Here is an 18,197-nt window from a genome sequence, read left to right on the forward strand (position 1 = left end):
CTCTCTCTCTCTCTCTTGTGGGTTTTTTCTTTTCTTTTTTCTTTTTTTAAATTCTGCCTTGTTCTTCCTTGCCTCAAGCCACAAGAGCATGTGACGAAGAGAAAAATAAACAGGGAAGGGAATAGATAGGAGATAGACTGCGTGAGAACGAGCAAGAGAGCGAGAGCGTGTGAGAAAATATAAAGGCCTGATATATATTACACGTCTCTTTCAATTCAGGCTGCTCGTTTATCAGGAGCCCGTGTCTGACAGGTCATCACAGCACAGAGGCGGCTCAGGCGACCAAAACCGCCTTTAAAACAATATCTATATCTCTTTATTTATTTATTTGTTTACTTATATATTTATCTATTTGCTGCATCACCCTTTCATCCCAGCTGTAAACATATCTCATTATTAAGCTCCTCTAAAATGTTGCTCCGTGTTTTACTGCGGAGTCTCTGTCTAAGAACGAGAATGGCGTCCTGCTGGACAAAGAATACCAAAAAAAAAAAAAAAAACATGAGACGGTCGCATTAAGAAAGAAAAACACACTCCGACTACTTTGATGGCAGTAAGAGGCGACCATGAGGATGCTCGTTAATTCTGTGTCTCAGCCTGATCAATGCTTTCTCCCGGTGGCTGCGCAATAGAGACTAGAGTTTCCGTCTCACACAAGAAAGCTAGCAAGGGGCCGAGGCACATCAGCGAAGACGCGTCCAATATCTACACTGCGCTCTCAGAGAGACACCAACGCTCGTGAGATGCTGTAGCCCAGTGGTTGTGGATGCCGTAGTGATGGAAATGGCGTTCTGTTTCTTTGATAACTTTCCTTGATAGCTGACTTAATTGCAGTTCTAAAAGTGCGCAGTTTATTTTAGGATTCTGGATGCTCAGCTAGCTAGCTAACTTTTTTTTTTTTTAATTCTGCAATATTAATCTATTTTTTATTTGTATAATTAATTTATTGTTTTGATTTTGTAAATCTGCCTTGCACCATCATCATCATTATTAAAAGCGATATATAAAGAAAAACTGAAGTAAATTTATTAATCGCATAAAAACCGAAATGGCAATAAGGTGCAGTTATTTATTCGCAGAAGTCTACAATTTATTACAGGTAATGTAAGCGTAGTCAGGAAAGAGTTTTTCAATAATTTAAGTTTTTTTTAAGTTAAATTTTTTTTTTTATCATTTTGAATGATAAATATTAATATTAGCAAATATTTTCTTACTGAGATCATTTGGGCCATTATTTGTTGTCAGCATTGATAAATATGTGTAAATTCATTTACATGATAGTAACATATCACAGTTTAAATTACAATATGCATCAAAATAATTTCTATGTATTTTTTTGTGATTTATTATAATTTTTTTTATCAGATTGTGCAGCCCTTATTTTCTATCACCAGGGACAAGACGATACGATATTATTACAACACCTAGTACTCGATTTGTTTTTCATGTTCTTGTAGTATTACAATTTTATAAATATCTCGATTCAACATTAACTTAATTTATATATATATATAATTTTAAACAAACTCTCCTGTGTTGCGATTGGTTATTAGATTTTAGTCTCGTCTGTGATTGGGTAGAGATTTGGGGCATTGAGGAATTTTATACTTAAATTAGTGTGTTTTAACACCGTTTAGCATAATAGTTCTTAATGATTAAATCTCGATTTAAATCTAAATCACATCCATGTATAATTAATTAACAGTGATTTGTAGATAATTATAATGATTACTGAAACAATTAAAAAGAACAATTACAAAACTCTTAGCCAGCTTCTGTTAACAAGCTTTCTTCAGCTTTCTGCGTTGTAACTGCATTGGTTAGAAGAATTCTAACTCGTTTGTTAGTGGATAGAAACCTCAAGGATGAGCGTGAGATTTGAACTGTGTTTTTAAATGCAGTTTAAAAGACCCAGAAATACTTGTGTATAAGTCATTGCATCTTGTAATGGAAATAACACAAATAGAGAATGAGTTAACTTTAGGAAACACTTTATAAACACTGTCACTGTAGCTCAGTAGCTTGCTCAGGGAAGGGTTTTGGATTTTAGGTCGATCTAAATTTGTATTTTTATGTAGTCTTGTGTCATAATTGCACTGTATTAATGCGTTAAGCTGATGTTATAATTCTCCATTATATTAAACAGCCCCAGATTTTAAGGAAAAACTTCCCTTTCTTTGTTTAAACACATGTTGTGATGGTTAGAAGATGGATTAAATTAATCAGAAGTGTGTTTTTTCTCCAGTTTCTATTTGGAAGCTACTACTGTACCTAGCTAGCTAAAGTGGAACAGGAAGTGGCATTCAGACAAAGAAAGCACCAGGAAAATGGCATCTTGTGCAGTACAATAGATTTTACTTCATTTTTCTTTTTTCTTTTGCACACAGATAAACCTCACATTTGTGTCTCCATAAGAGAAGAAATCACGCTTTTTTATTTTTCATTTTTTACTTTCCTCTAATTTAGCGCTTGGCACGCTTTTTTTGTCCTTTCGTGGATTTGTTTATAAAAAAGCAGCCCGGTCTCTGGTGTCTGAAGCATGTGCCGGCGCACCATGGAGCCGGCATGGCCGCCTCACCGCCGTGCCATAATGGCTATCACAGTGTGGTTTCCCCTCTGCTTCTTCTTCTCTGGTCTGTGAGAGATAACACAGCTCTGGAGGTTTACTCCACCAGTCGTGTGGCTTCCTCGCTATCAAGCTGAGGAGATTCCATTTAAAAGCAGAGAGTAGTCATGGTTTTATATATATATATATATATTTTTTTTTTTATTTTTTTTTTTTATTTATTTATAAAAAAAATTACTTTGTAAGCCTTGCATATATCCACTCAGTGTGCAAGATTAAGAGAGGAGGGTGGTGTAAGGCTCTCTGTGTGGTTGATGGAGGACCTCTACATCGCTATGTGTTCGAAATCAAAATCAGCGCCTGTCCCAATCGCTTGTTAATCAAGGACAGAAGGAGGGGACTCGACTATGCGCTGCTCTCCAGCTCCACTTGTGTGTTTCTGTTTTGTATATAAGACTAAGAGACATGCTGGATGTGGATTTAGAATTGGCTTTTGTTTGTGTGTGTGTGTTTTTTTTCTTTTTTCCAAAGTGAAAGTCACGGCCCTAGCAATCAAGCTCTCTTTTTCTTTTTCTCTTGTCCACATCCTGTGTTTGTGATTACGCCCAGACACACTCTGTATTCCCCTACATCTCTTTCAGCGCTGTTACGCCTGTTATGAAGTCAAACATTTCGCCAACAGTCTCATAAGCACTCGGGTTAACTGTGACCTCTCAATCCCAGCATCTCAGCATACTAATCATTCATACCTCCATCCATCCATCCATCCATCCACGGTATTTGGTTATTTGACGTTTGGTCCTCAATCAGTAAGTAAGTCAGGTGTAAGGTGTTTTTTTATTAATAACAAATGCCATAAAAAAAAAATAAAAAAAAAAAAATATATATATATATATATATATATATATATATATATATATATATATATATATATATATATCCAGTTCAAGGCAAGACCCTAGGAGGAAATAATAATCTTAAAAACAATTTATATTAATTATAAACAGATTTTTTTTTTTTGCAAATTGTCAAAATAATTACATACAAATTTACGTGCATAATTATAACAAGTCTTTACAGTAGAACCTTGGATTGCGAGCATAATTCGTTCCTAAAGCAGGCTCATATTTCAAAACACTCATAAATCAAAGCAAATCCCATAAAAAATAATGGAAACCCAAATTATTCATTCCACAGCCCAAAAAAATAAATACATAATATATACACATAATTAACACAAAATATAAAGTAAAAATTAAACATTAACCTGACATTTACCTTAGAAAATAAATAAATAAATAAAAATCCCAACAGGATAAGTGATAAGTGATGTGTTTCCGTTTGTGTGTGTGTGTGTGTGTGTGTGTGTGTAAAGCTAAAGTACGAGGTTGTAGCCTTTATTTCATTGTAAAGACATTTCCAAAATAAATATTTTTTTAATGTATTGTTAAAATTGTACAATTACAAATTAGTGTAAATTGTTCTAATTACAATTTATTGTAGATTGTTCTAATTGATTTTTTTTGTATATTGTTCTAATTGCAATTTATTGTAATTATTCCCATATTTAATATTAAAATAATACAACACACTGTATTTAAAAAAAAAAGTATAAAGTTAAAATTGAAATTACATTTTAATGACGCATACAAATATCAAAAGCTATATAGGGATATATGACTTTGTGATTATAAAGTGGGCGGAGCTTAAACCTCCTTAATAGTTATAGAAGATAGAAAATATGGCGGATAAAAAATACAAACCAAAACAGGAATTCCAACATGGATCTTTGATTAGGAAAACCTTGCGGTGACGTTAACTTGGCAGCGTTATGGGCGTTGGGACAACATTGGTATTAAGTTATTTTTTAAAGTTAGGATGTCTTTGATGAAGTTACCTCAGACCTTTAAATATTGACTACTTGACTACTGAAAAACGTTTTCAATCCGATATTAATACCCAACTGATGGGGCTCAAACTCAGGACATTGATGTTAGTCTGCCAGTTGGACCACTAGGGAAGGTTTTTAATACTTGTAAATGCGCATACATAACAAAAGCAATTCAAAAATACCAGAAAACAGAGATTTACTGAGGTATTTAACTGAAAAGCAGCCAAAAACAGAGTTATGTTCTGTGAAAGTGGACGTGATGCGGACTGTGCAAACACCATACATTATCACAGTAGAGTAACTTGGGAGCTAAGACACACCATGTGGTAATATTTCTAAAAGAAAATAAAACATAGTGGTAACATTACAACACTAAGAGACGCCTGACATGAGATACACACTCTGTAGGACGCTGTTGTGTCTGTCCCAATCAATCAATCAATCCACGATTAGAAATCTAAACACTGTTAGAAACTTAACCCTGAGTGGTCGACGAAGATTTTATACTATAACATTTTTGCTGTGTAGTTTGTGTGTGTGTGTGTGTGTATGAGAATTGTTTTGTGCTCGACATAAAAAAGGGAAATGTATTAGTTACTGTAGCTACTGTATTGGTAAAGATTTTAAATTGACACAAATTTAAAAAGAGGACTAAATCACTGCAGTCCTCCATCCCCTAAAGGTTTTAAGAGATCATAGATGTGATTGGATGTTGTGCGAATAGATGTTGATTAGCATAAACGCTCCAAATTAAAGTGACAGTTACAATTTTGTTGTATTTGCAACACTGGGTTTTGGTTGTTCATTCATGATCGTTGTTATTGTTCATGCATTGTTTTAACTATTTCATCAAAGGCATTCAAACTTTCAAGGTGGATGTCATCGCAATTACAACGCTCTTCCAATGTTAAGGTTCCTGTCAGGTCATATCTAAAAATAATTATCATGATTTCTCCTCACTTGAATATCATAATAAATGACATCATGTCCTCTCCTGGATAATAACAGTAATATGAAATATATTACAGGTTAACATTAAGCTGCCTGTCACATATTCGCATCGGATCACCTGTCATTCTTCTTTCCTACAGTGTGTCTGATCACATCGTCTCATTTCTCGGGCCTGGTTGTGCTTTAATATTTATAATTCTCACAATCTAGAAGAAGCAAATCTGTAGTTTATTTATATGGTTATGTTTTTTGGTTAAATAGCATAGAAAACGCTTCAAGTCATAATTTTAAAAACTAACAGGACTCTAATGAGCAGCCTGTTCTCAGATCATCAACTACAAGGTCACAAGAATATGAGCTGCGATCGTGGAACAGCCTGAACATCTCGAGGCTAGAATCCGGTCTGAGTATCCGCAGTGATGTAATGAGGCGTGTGAAATCTGCCAAGGGCTTTAAAACCCAAATAAAATCATATTAAACCCGATCCTGTAATGGACAGGACACCTAAATACAAGGCGCTACAGTACTGGTCTAGACGAGATGAGAGTATTAAGGCGTGTAGAACTTTGTCCAAGAAGTAAGTGATCATGTAAAGTTCAGTGTTATGAATTCCTGATATGAGGTTAAAGATGGAGTGAATGTTGTACCGGATTTTTTATAGTATTGTTGATATGTTTTGGTTTCTCTTCCGGGGTGTAATTATTTTAAACTGTTTTAAAAGACTTGTGGACAAATGTGTGCAGAAAAATTGGTACAGGTTTACCTGAATTTAAGAAATACTGTATATACCTAATAAATATTAGGGACAGCAATCACAGGTCACCTCCCTGTATCATATCATGATACCAAGGTGTCGATTTAATCAATATTGCCATTCATGATTTTATAAATATCCTGATTCGATTCAGAATCCTTTTTTTTGAAAGTGGTTATAACTTCAGTTTGATTCAACAGCTTCACAACTGAATTGAACATAAAGTAATTAAATTTAATTGAAATATATTTCTATTGCGCTTTTAACAATTGACGTTGTCACAAAGCAGCTTTACACTTCAAATACAACAGTTAAACTTTTAAGTTCAAATTAAATTAAACAGAAAGTTACATTGTTACTAAGCAGTGTGCATCTCTGTCATCCATCACAATTATTACTACTAAACCAATGTAGCAAATTATTGCATTGTTTAGAGTGTATCACGATTTTACTGCTTAAAGTTCCTTCCAAGTCTCAAAACGTAACTGTGCATCGAGGTTGGCTTGAATAGGGTTCGAGCTAGAAGGGTAATCAGAAGCTTTTAACACATGCAATGTTTTATAATGTAGAACCATAAAGTTGCGTTTCACCATTCTGGAGCTCATGTGCTCGGTACAGAATCTGTTATATCTGAGGCTGATCACCAGTTTCAAACTGAACACCAGCCAATTCCTGTCACTAACTGATCGCATCTCAAGCAAGTTATGATCTTTAGTAGGTTATGATCTTTGAGAACATAGTATTTAAAAAAAAGTAATGTATGTAAGTGTATATTCAATCAAATCACGATTATTAATTCTGTCTGAAAGTGCAAATCCTCTGAGATGATATATAAGCACTTTACCATCTCTGCATCCCAGTTCTACTCTTCCATCTGTTCATTACTTCTGCCTTTTTTTTTTAATAAAGACATTCAAGGTCTCAGCCCTAAAAACACTTTTAATCAATTCCTTTTTAAAGCGTTATGATCAGTCTCATGCTGAAGTATAAAGGATTTTCTTTCAGCCTGTACCATACCATTCCTCACTGCGTTCTCATTTCAGATTATTGCCTTTTTATGTTGTTGTTCAGATTGAAATAGTTAAATGTAGTCATCTTTTTCATCATTTTCGGAAGGTCCCATCAGTCCAGTCACCCGGCGCGTGACCCGGTGAACTTCATGACCTCATGACCTCCGGCTTTACACACCTTTTCAACACACACTCAAATCAGGCATCACTTCACACCTCACTGCTCTCAATATCCCCCTCCATAAACCTTTAATGGAGTTTAAATTGTACACTAGAGCGAGGTAGAGGAGGTGCGAAGCCCTGTTTTTTTAGTTAAGGTGTTTGTCTGAGGAAGAACCGAACTCACTTAAAGGAAGAACTTACCCCAAATAATTATATTTCTCATACTCAAAAAAAAAACTGTCGAAGGTGAAAGAAGTGCCTGCATTTCATGTGATGCATCATTAAAATCTTTCTTCTCTTCCCCTGTCTTTCTTTCTTTGTTTTTTTTTTTCAGAGTACGCAGTTTTACAAGCTCACCAATGAAAACTATCACAAAGCTGCCGACGAGGTGAACGCTAAATTTAGGTGAGTTCGCAAAGGCACTGGCCGACTGCATCACTGATCAGGGGTCAGATATGAAATTTCACATCATCCTTTTAAACTGCAGAGTAGTTTAACTACTTGTGTGGGGAATATAGAGAGATGGGATGCTTTTACTCCTGATTGCTGAGCAGGTGACCAATTAATCTTTTATACCTCCAGCTCTGACATTATTATTTAACTTGTTTTTAAACATCTATTCCTTCCTCCATCTAAACATGGTGATTTGGATTTTCAATTGATTTTGAGCTGATTCTTTATGGAAAAGATCTGGCAAATAATAGTTACTCTTATTTAACACGCATAGATCAAAAAGTCAGTTACCAGTTCAGTGAGCTTGGATCCTACTGCTGCTGGTCTCCAAGGACACATGTCTAGTCGAAAGCCTGCTTGATAGCTGTTTATAAGGGGCGTTCAAATCAAACCGGGACTTGCGATGATCTGAATGGTGCAAATGTTTTTAAGTTATTCCAACACCACCTATACAGTCCTGATCTTTTTGGGTCATTTAAGGAGTTCCTGGGAGGCCAGGGTTTCAGCCGTGAAGCAGGCCGTCCGATCATGGCTCTGACATACTGAGGAAAACTTTCTACCTTGATGGCGTCCAAGCACTAGTGAAACACTGGGATGAGTGCATTAGTGTATCAGGGGATTATGTAAAGAAATAAAGGGAGTTTTTACTCTCTGAAATGTTTTGTCACAAGGTTGGACTCCAAAAACCTGGAACACTTAATTTTAATTGTAAAGTTCTGGTGTCGAGTGAGGTGAAAGTACAGTTTTTTGTATAAAATATAAAAGTAATGTTGTAGTCTATGTTTTATTATGAACATAGAGTTGAAATACCTATTTCGGTATTAAAAAGTACTGAAATTTTTGTTTGTTTATTTATTTATTTATTGGTATGCTGTCAGTTATAGTTCTTTAAAAGGCCAGAATAAAGAAAAATCTGAATCACCAAGTCAGATTAAAAAAAAAACTCAAATTCATCCAAGGAGTTGCTATTGATGTGTCTCCAATTTGTATTTAATATTTGACTGATTTTAATGATCTATTATAATTTTCTACAAAAAATGTTTTTTTTTCTTTACACCTTACTTGTTTTTAGTAGTGGGAAATAAATGTGTATGGATATCTCCTGATAGTCAAGGTCTCAGCCTTGGTGCCTGAAAGAATATACTGTAGTAGTTTTGAGTCATCTCTCGTTTCTATAGCAACAATTCCCTCATTCGTCTAGCACATCCTCACAAAATTTAATCCAGACTTCAGTGATCAGGATGGATTTTACATTTGTGTGTGTATTTTTGGAAGAAGTCTCCAGTGTCAGAGGTTTGTAACAGTCAGAAATATGTTGTTTTCTTGACTTTTTCTCTTCAACATGGGGCGTCTTAAGCAGCTTTTCCGCATTCTAGATACCATGACGAGATAAAAACTGTGTCTTGTAAACTTTTAAGAGTTAAAAAAAAAGAAAATTCTAATAATTTAAAAAATGGCAGGTGACTGAATAATTATAATATAAGCTGTAAGAGGAATTATTTTTATGTTTATAGGCAACAGTATATATAATTGTAAATGGAATAAAAAGTGCAGCATGTTGTTCATTACGTCGCCAGAATGCTCTGTTACCGGAAAGTAATCAACTTAAGTGTGTTCTCGTCCCCCAGTCAGTTCAACTCCGCGCTTTTCTTAGGCATTTCTGGATCATTGATGTTTGACCATTAGCCCACAGCTGTAACTAAAGATTATGGTGGTTTAGTCCATTTTGGCCGTATATGTCTTAATGTGGCCTATTAGCCACTCATATTAATGCCTGTGAGTGGCTGCGATGGGAAGGGAGGGCAGGCTGTTCCAGTACTAGCCTGGCTTTGCAAATTACATTAGGCCATCATTAGGCCGCCTTCCTCAGCGCTAACACCGGCATCATCGTCTCTACCGAAATGCCTGAAATTGATTAGTAAACTCCGGTGGGGCAGGGGAGGACGTAGGAGGGGCGGAATTGCATTAGGAAATGCATTAAAACAGCATTAGCATGACATAGCTACCCTTCCCAGAGCAACCTCGGAGTGGGCTGGGGTGTCATGTGACCAGCGAGGCTCGCTGTGAGTGCTCCGATTGGCTGATTGCATTAGAGCGGTGCATTAGCAGCGTTAGGATTGGATTACCGAGTAAAGGTAGGAGGATATGCGTAACTGTTTTTTTTTTCCGCGGATAATGAAATGTTTGCAGGCTCTGGTGTTACTGTTGGAGCCGGAGAGGCACAAGATATCCAGCCTGCAACAGACTAATTAGTTTTGTGTGTGTGTGTGTGAGGGAGAGTGAGAGAGAAAGAGAATGGAGAGAGTGTAAGAGAGAGAGCAGGGGTATTTGGGTTGTACATTAGACTACAAATAAATCCGTATCGGCTGTCCCTGCGGATCGGGCCGCTCTCGTCGGGTTCCATAACAAAAAGCGGAGATAAGATGCTATCGTGGATTCGGTTAAAATAATAATCCCGAATATTTAGTCGGAGCCTTTTGATTTCCTGAAAGTCGAAACCGTCCCCGAGATAAATATGGCACAAATCTGCATAATTGAAAGAATTAACATGAATTTGATATGATAATTGCTCTTTTGATGCTGAAAATGGCTGCCGCCCGAACCGGTTCGTTTTTTTCTCTGTAGTTGGATAGGCTTTGATGTCGAGCCGAGTGAAGTCATGGCTAGTCCGAGTGATGTTTCCAGGCGTGACTTTGTAAGATCTGACACTCTAACAGTGTGGACGTGTGGTTAAGGGCGACTTTTCGTGGTTGCGATTTAATTGATTTTTTTTTTTTTGAGTGTCAACGTAGCCTTTTTTTGCTAATATTGCAAGGACATGCTCTTACATGCTAACATAATCTCAATCTACATCTCATTATCAAAGTTGTTTTTTATTGTTAATATTGCTGCTCAGAATTGGCTAAATAGTTTCCTAGGAAGTGGACTGGATTAGTCAGAATCTCTTAGGGAGTGAGTGGGAAGGGTCAGTGGTCAAGGGGGTGGGCAAGGAGATTGTGGAGAGTAGGTGGGATTGGAAGGAATTTCTTAACAAACTAATAGGATTGGTCAGATTTTCCTGGGTAGTGGGCAGGGTTGGGTAGAATTCCCAATTATTTGGCTGGGATTTTCTTACAGAGACAGTGAGACAAAGACAGTCTTAATGTTCAGCTGAGCGTTCAAACCCATTGGCTTGTGATTATTATTATGCTGGCTTCGGCCCAGTCCTCGAGTCTCACATCTCGTGTCCGTCAAACAGTCGGTGCAGCAAAGTGAGCTCTCACCTCGTCTTTCCTTAAGTGCTGTAATACACAGCGGGAAGCCGTATGGCTCTTTAGCAGCTATAACCTTTTAACAAAAAAAAAAAAACAGAGCTATTAGGGGGAAATATAGTCAAGCGCATTAGATTGACTGTGTGGTTGGAACCCTTACTTATCCACACACACACACACACACACACACACACACACACACACACACAGATTAAACCTGTCACAATTATCACATAATCACCCAATCTGTTATTGGGGTTATTTCAGCCGATCGTGATTAAACCATAAACGTACACCTCAGGTCACTGCAGCATCATGACCTCATTTCCCCTTCTAACCTCGGCCATTTATTTTATCCCCTCCAGCTCCTTTTCCATCTCTCTGTCCTATTCCTTTGACAATTTACCAACATCGACATCACAAAATTGTAGCATTATTTCTACAGGATTAAAACGGGAGCAGTATTATATTCTAGATTGCGATCGATCCGAAAGTGTTGATTTATAATATTTTTTTTATTGTTATTATTGACCCACGTAATCAACGTCTAATAAACGGGGGGGGGGGGGGGGTTGAAAATTTACGGAAGGAGTCTCCAGTGTCAATAGTCGGTAACAGTTAAAGGTAAAACTATAAATGTTTGACGAGCTGAAGGCGAGAGAGAGAGAGAGCGAGTTTAGCAAAATTGATAATTATTTTCATCAATAGTATCAGCAATATTTATTCATAGTATAAGAGAACACTCCCGTCAGGCACAGGACGGACATCTGCAACAAACCAAATCATACAATAACATTAATAAAAAATAAAAACACAAACTTAAATGTGTGCAAAAAAAAAATAAACATGTAAGAAACGCACATCCCTTCTTTTTTTTTCTTGGTATTTGCATTTCTGTACGTTAAAATTCCCCACACCTTAGGTTGCTTTACAATATTTGAGACTTGTAGTAGCAACAGAGCGATTGTGTGTGGATATCAGAGCATTATTTTGTGATGATATCCTCAGTTTTACAGCAGGGATGATGTGCAGCTATAGATCTTCAATCTGTCTGTAGTTAAGATAGATTAGCAACTAAACCTGGTGTTTGTCAGCACAAAGTTGCATTTTACCTGCTGAACGTTTAGTTTAACATTTTTTTTTTCCGTTTAAAAACGTGGGTTTCAAAAAAATCCTGAAAGCGGAGAGGAAGTGCATTATGTTTCAAACATGAGTGGCTTACAAACTTGTGTCATTCATTCTCATGTTTTTGCGGTCTCTGCTCTCTGATTGGCTAGGAGAATACACTGAAACTGCACGTTTGGATATGGAGTGAAACTGGAGGAAATGCAGACATGCCAGAGTGCAGCATCAGAGCTGTATTTCAGCTGGAATGTTAACAGGGACGTCCTGGAGAGCTTTAAGACCTCTGTTAGCTTGTTTAAACAGCAGTAAAATACAAGAGCGTTAATTTGTCACCTTTTTCATAGATGCAGAAGGTCTAACTTTAGGATCTCATTCATTCTATAGGTTTCACTGCAGTATGTTATTGTCCTGTAACCTGTATCGAAAATGACTGGTAATGATTACATAGATCTTACACACACACACACACCTACACACACACACGCACACTGTAAGTTTATGAAACTCATGCTTAGGCTTCTCCTCAGACTCTCCAGGTCTAATTACACTGTAGGTCCCTGTTAGATTTTTATTGATGATTTTTGTGAGATTGTCTCTCTCTCTCTCTCTCTCTCTCTCTCTCTCTCTCTCTCTATTACCTCTCATTCTTTTTTCCTCTATCCTTAACCTTCAATCTCTGCCCTCTCTCATTTTTGTTTTTCATTTCATTTCTGACTTTATTTATTTTCCCTTCTTGGAGTCTTTCAGCCTTCCCTATTTTTTTCCCTCTCAGTCATTTTTTGTCTCCATCTTCATTCATTCATCTGTCTGGCAATGGAATAATGTGTGTGTGTCTGTGTGTGTGTGTTAGAGGTCAAGCATGTGGCCACGCTCTCTCTCTCTCTCTCTGCTTTAGTGGGCCTGATGGATCCTATTTAAAAAGAAAAAAATGAACGATGAAAATGAGCCCTTGTCATTTTTCTTTTTAAATGCTTCATTTGTTTTTATTTGTCTCTCTAAGTCACGCAGCTTGTCCCGCTCTGGATTTTTTTTTTCCTCGAGTGCAAGCGTCACCCCTTAACCTTATTAGCTCGTAAGTGGTTGTAAACAATGACAAATCGGCGCGTGTCTGTTAAGAGATTGATGACCGTTCGTTTTAAGGCCGCACGCTCTCTGGACACGGGACAAAACACTCACGCACACACACAGATGAGTGTCAAGGCAAGTGGCCGAGAGCCTTTTGAGAAATGTGTGGTGGTATTTAATAAGTTAAACACACTGGTTTTAAAGGCAGATTGGTTTTTGTTCCATTAGTCCATGTTATTGCACTGGACACACCATATATACTTCCAGTGCTTCTCTAAACCAAATTGAACTTATGCACGTAGACTCTCTCTCTCTCTCTCTCTCTCTCTCTCTCGTATATTTCTACTCTGTAACAGCCTCAGGACTCACTTGTCCTTCATCATTAATTTACAACCCAGTATTTGATATTTTTTTGAGAACTTTAAACTAAGTCTTGATCATATCCTAAAGCAAGAAACATTCTGTAAAACCAGCAATAGTTTTTTTTTTTTGTTTTTTTTTTTTTTTACACCTTTGCTTGTGCAGTGCACACTTTGAGGTTGGTGCTGTCTGCCCTCTTCTGCATACCTGAGCTCACAGATCCCCCTGATTTGTTAATGTTGCTCTCTCGCTCTCTTGTTACCCAGCACCCATGATGGCTGTGGCTTCTTCAGGATGCAAATGTGCGATCTCCAGACGTTCTAAAATGTATGATGGTTAAATTCAATGAACGATAACGCTGCACACTTAATCACATAAAAATCACAATGCCGATATGAACATGTGCAATTATCTAATTGCCAGAGGCGCCAAATGATTACAGGGAATATATACACCAATCAGTGATAAGGTGGTCATCAGAGTGAAGAGGAACAAAGGGGAACTCTCTCCTTCAGGGAATTTGGAAAGGTTGAGAACACATTAGGAAGTATTTGAGAAAATGTAGAACAAGGACAAGGAAGAAAGTATATATTTTTTTAAATAAAAAGGATTTTAATTGAAAGAAAGATAAGAGAAATCAAGACCAGAAGGTGGCGGTAATGCAAGTTATTGGATCCCAACCATCGTAAAACAAGAAGAGCATGAGTATGTTAAGTACAGCCCATTAGAAGAGTATTAACCTATTCCTAAATCGCTCCCTACGTGCATCAGTGAGCCTGGCCATCCATAACCGTTTTTTCCTTGGTCATCTCGCTTCCAACACATCAAGTTCAGGGGCAAAGTGTTCACTTGCAGCCTAATATACCTCAAGATATTGCAACTGGAGCTACAGTGATATGGGCCAGATTGTTTTGGTGGCAGAATGGAAGGCGGGGCCTACTCAGGTGGTCATAATGTTATGGCTGAGTGGAGAGTGTATACATAGTTATACATTATTTATGTATGGTTTGCCAATAAACAGTGCTGTCTATTAATTTTAACACGGTACTATTTATTTTTTTATGTAAATAATTATATATAAGTTTGACCCTAACGGCTCCCCATAATCCCGGCTTTTTGTCATGCTTTTCTTCATCCCAACCTTACACGTTTGTAAGACAAGTAAATCTAAGTATTTTAATATTGTGAGTAATCACAGTTCAGGAGTTAAACTGTTTCTTGGCATACATCTAGGGAGCACATTATCTCACTTACGCAACTTTTTCTAAAACCACTCCCACCAGTTCAATCTTGTATCCGTAATCTTTCACCCTGTTAGCATGGAGCGCACCCGTCTGCTGCTAAAGTGCTGGAGTTTTTTTTTTTTTGGCTAGGATTTTATGTTATCGGTCTATAAAAGGGTGTTAAATTCCATTAAATAAAAACTGGAAATGTAATTTTTTTTTTTTACCCTATCCAGACACGAAACTGTGTCTTTTTTTTTTTCTTTCAGTGAAAATAAAATACCTTTAATACAGTATAGTGTTAAATATTTTACTTCCATATCACGATGTGGGTGTATAATTGTTTATCCTTCTTTTTAGCAGTTTCTTATTATGTGATTTTTAGGCCTATTTTTTTCTTTCATTGTTTATTAAATTAAATTCCTAGATCTTGTTTCTTTCTCTCTTTCTCTTATTCAGGAATAAAGAAAAACAAAAACAAGAAATTAGTGGAAAACCCCTTTTCAATAAAACTCGTTCTTGCTTGCTGAAGCTTGACCTTATAGCAGCTTCAATAATATAACATCTGGCACAGCTGTATGGAATCTCGGCATGCAGATAACAGTGTAAGAGATGTAGGGTTTACTCACTACACTTTTTTCTTTATTATGAGAGTTTAATAGATGTTAAAAGAGTTAATTGTCACTGCTTGAGAAGACAGTAACTTTCACAAAAAAAAATAAAAAACCGCAGAAACAGAAGTGGGATAAGCAGAAAACACTTGAGAAGATTCCACAACCGGGCTTCTCAGTGTTTGGCCTGTTCATGCCATCGAGAGGATGCTTCTCAGTGTAGAGTAAAAGCACTTCAGTAAGCACTGGGTAAGGCCGCCTACAGACAATCAGCTGCCAAACCAGCAGATCGCGTGAAGAGAGAGCGGTACTACTTTGCGCTGCCCTAGGCTTGGGTTTGACCTCTAAACCTACGCGAAACCTTTTTTTTTTTTAAGTCAACCTCTTTCACACTTTATGAATATGGAAGTGTAACTAGGAGAGCGCTGTGTGAGATGGTGAACTCGGGCAGCTCGTAAATGTGGCTTGTAATCACTCCGGCGTCCTTGAGCGCACAAATAATTAATGCATACTTGAAACTTGACTAGATTCTCACTAAGGGGTTTGTGATAAAGGAGCGGCTTTGTAATATGCACCAGATGAAGCATTTACTGTAAAGATACAACACCTGAGTCTGTGGGCAAAATATTTAAGAATCCGTGTATGCGGGAAATAAAAAACTTAAACATAAACATCGAATGAACCGACCAGACGTCTTTTTTAACATCTGACGCGGTTTTCACCACATGATCTAATTGTCACTATCCCTAGATAGCAAGCTAGTTTATTAAACACATTATTTTGTTTATTAACACATTTATTATGTTTATTAAACACATTAGTTAGCTAGATGTTAACTTTAACATATGAACAATGATCAATAGAGATGATGGGGAAACTCAATTGAGTTATGAATCACAATACTTTTGTGTAGTGAGTCACGTATCCCCACAATAACTCCAAAATCTATTCTCCTTTTTTTTATTTTTACATTTATAATAGAAATAAACCAGTGCATCGTCCAGTGATCAGAATTGGCTGGTGGACATTACATTATCAAAAGTCACACACTCTTTTAAAAGCCTCTGATCAGAATTTTTCTCTAAACCCACTCATTTTAAACGTTTACACGATACTCAAAAAACAGCAAACGCTAATTAGACGTAAAAATCATGTGCATTAGGAGCCACACCCGCGTGCTCAAAGATTTTGGATGCATTTGAGGAGGAATAACATCACTGTTGCTTTATAATCCTACATAAGGTGGCGCACCCTGAACTATTTACACGTTTTTATCCTGTTTGGTAAGGGAGAATTATTCGCTATTATAAGTTTGTTTAGAAAAAATAACTACAGTGGAGATACAGAGATACGCGCTGCTCAGTAACAATGTAGCTTTTTTGCTTAATTTAACATTGTGGTTAAATTAAACTCTTGTATTTAAAGTTAGTTTGTATTGTTGAAATGCCGCACTTATATATTGTGTTATAAGGAACGGGTGACATTTAATTACTCATGAAACTTCTTTAAACGTTCATAATTGGAACAAAATCAGGGGAAAAAATGTAAGACCGAATCAGGGTATTTATAAAATCATGATACTTATGGAGTTGCAGTTTTTATGAAATGATAATTTCATACCGGGTTGTCCGTGGCGATATCCCAACTAATCTTGAATTGAAAAGATCCGATTTATAGCAATATTGTTTTTATTGTGCTCAGGGATGTTGAAGTGGATTGCAGTTTTCCTTAAGCTTAAGTCAAAAAGCAAAACAGGAAAAAAAAATCTTTTGAGAAGGAAATCAGTGATCCCAAAGCCTCCTTTTTTCAAAGATCTTTATTGTCTCCGAGCGTAATTTTTAAGAAGTCAATGTCTCCTTAAGTCTGATGGACTCTGGCCCATTTCCGCAGGATGTAGAATAGAGGAGGCCTCGCTTCAGGTTATTGAACGCACAGTTTGCTTGTATTGGTAGGAAACTCGGAAAAAGAGAAGAAAAGAAGGAAGAAGAAGAATCGCTCATAATGAACCAACCGCTCTGTAAAATCATTCCCTGCTTATACACACGGCAAGCGTCCTTTTCTTTTTCACTCACCTTCCCTGAATGAATTTTCAGTTCCTTTAGATGAGCTTTCTCTCTCTCTCTCTCTCTCTCTTTCTCTCACCTCTTTTCTCTCTGATAACACATCTCATATCAGTGCCTCATTCAGTGCTGTGTCGTATCTGACTCTCTGCCATTCTGCTATGATCTATGGCCTGTATGGCTTTTTCTCCATCCTTAGATGGATGTCCATATATATATATATCGTGTGTGTGTGTGTGTGTGTGTGTCAGAGAGAGAAAGAGAGAGAGACAGAGGATTATAGATATCTTCATTGCTTATGCATTATGGATTACAGAAGATAAAAACACACAGTCTTGACCTGTCTTTTCTAAACCAGAGCACGAGTGTAGGAGGAATAAAACCCCGTTATTTTATACATCATAAATCCTATCATGTTGTGTAGAATATTTGAGAGTAAATAAATATTTTAGAGAAATAAATTCAAGGTGAAAAGGTGACCCTTGTCGCATCTGTTGATGCTTTCTATGCATTTTTGCTTATCCACTTTTCTTTTATTTTTTTTTACTAGTTTCCTATTAAAGTTTTCCCCCAAGCGCATGTTTTTCGTTAAAAGCCGGCGCACGTATGACGTGCGGTCTGAGAACGGACAGAAAAAGACGGATGGAACAAAAAGAGCGCGAATCCCTTTTCTGAGACTGAGAGAGAGAAAGAGAGAGAGAGAGAGATCAGACGG

General features: G+C 36.9%; 1 protein-coding gene across 1 annotated transcript in view; it reads left to right on the plus strand.

Moving 5' to 3' along the window:
* The window catches only part of chchd3a (coiled-coil-helix-coiled-coil-helix domain containing 3a), a 99,671-nt gene that overhangs the window by 70,838 nt on the left and 10,636 nt on the right, over positions 1 to 18,197 (plus strand). Inside the window, exon 6 of the mRNA XM_053508113.1 lies at positions 7,669 to 7,739. Within this exon, the coding sequence (XP_053364088.1) occupies positions 7,669 to 7,739 (71 nt within the window). The remainder of the gene's footprint in view (positions 1 to 7,668; positions 7,740 to 18,197) is intronic.

Source organism: Clarias gariepinus, chromosome 12 (assembly GCF_024256425.1).
Source record: "Clarias gariepinus isolate MV-2021 ecotype Netherlands chromosome 12, CGAR_prim_01v2, whole genome shotgun sequence".
Lineage (NCBI taxonomy): Eukaryota > Metazoa > Chordata > Actinopteri > Siluriformes > Clariidae > Clarias > Clarias gariepinus.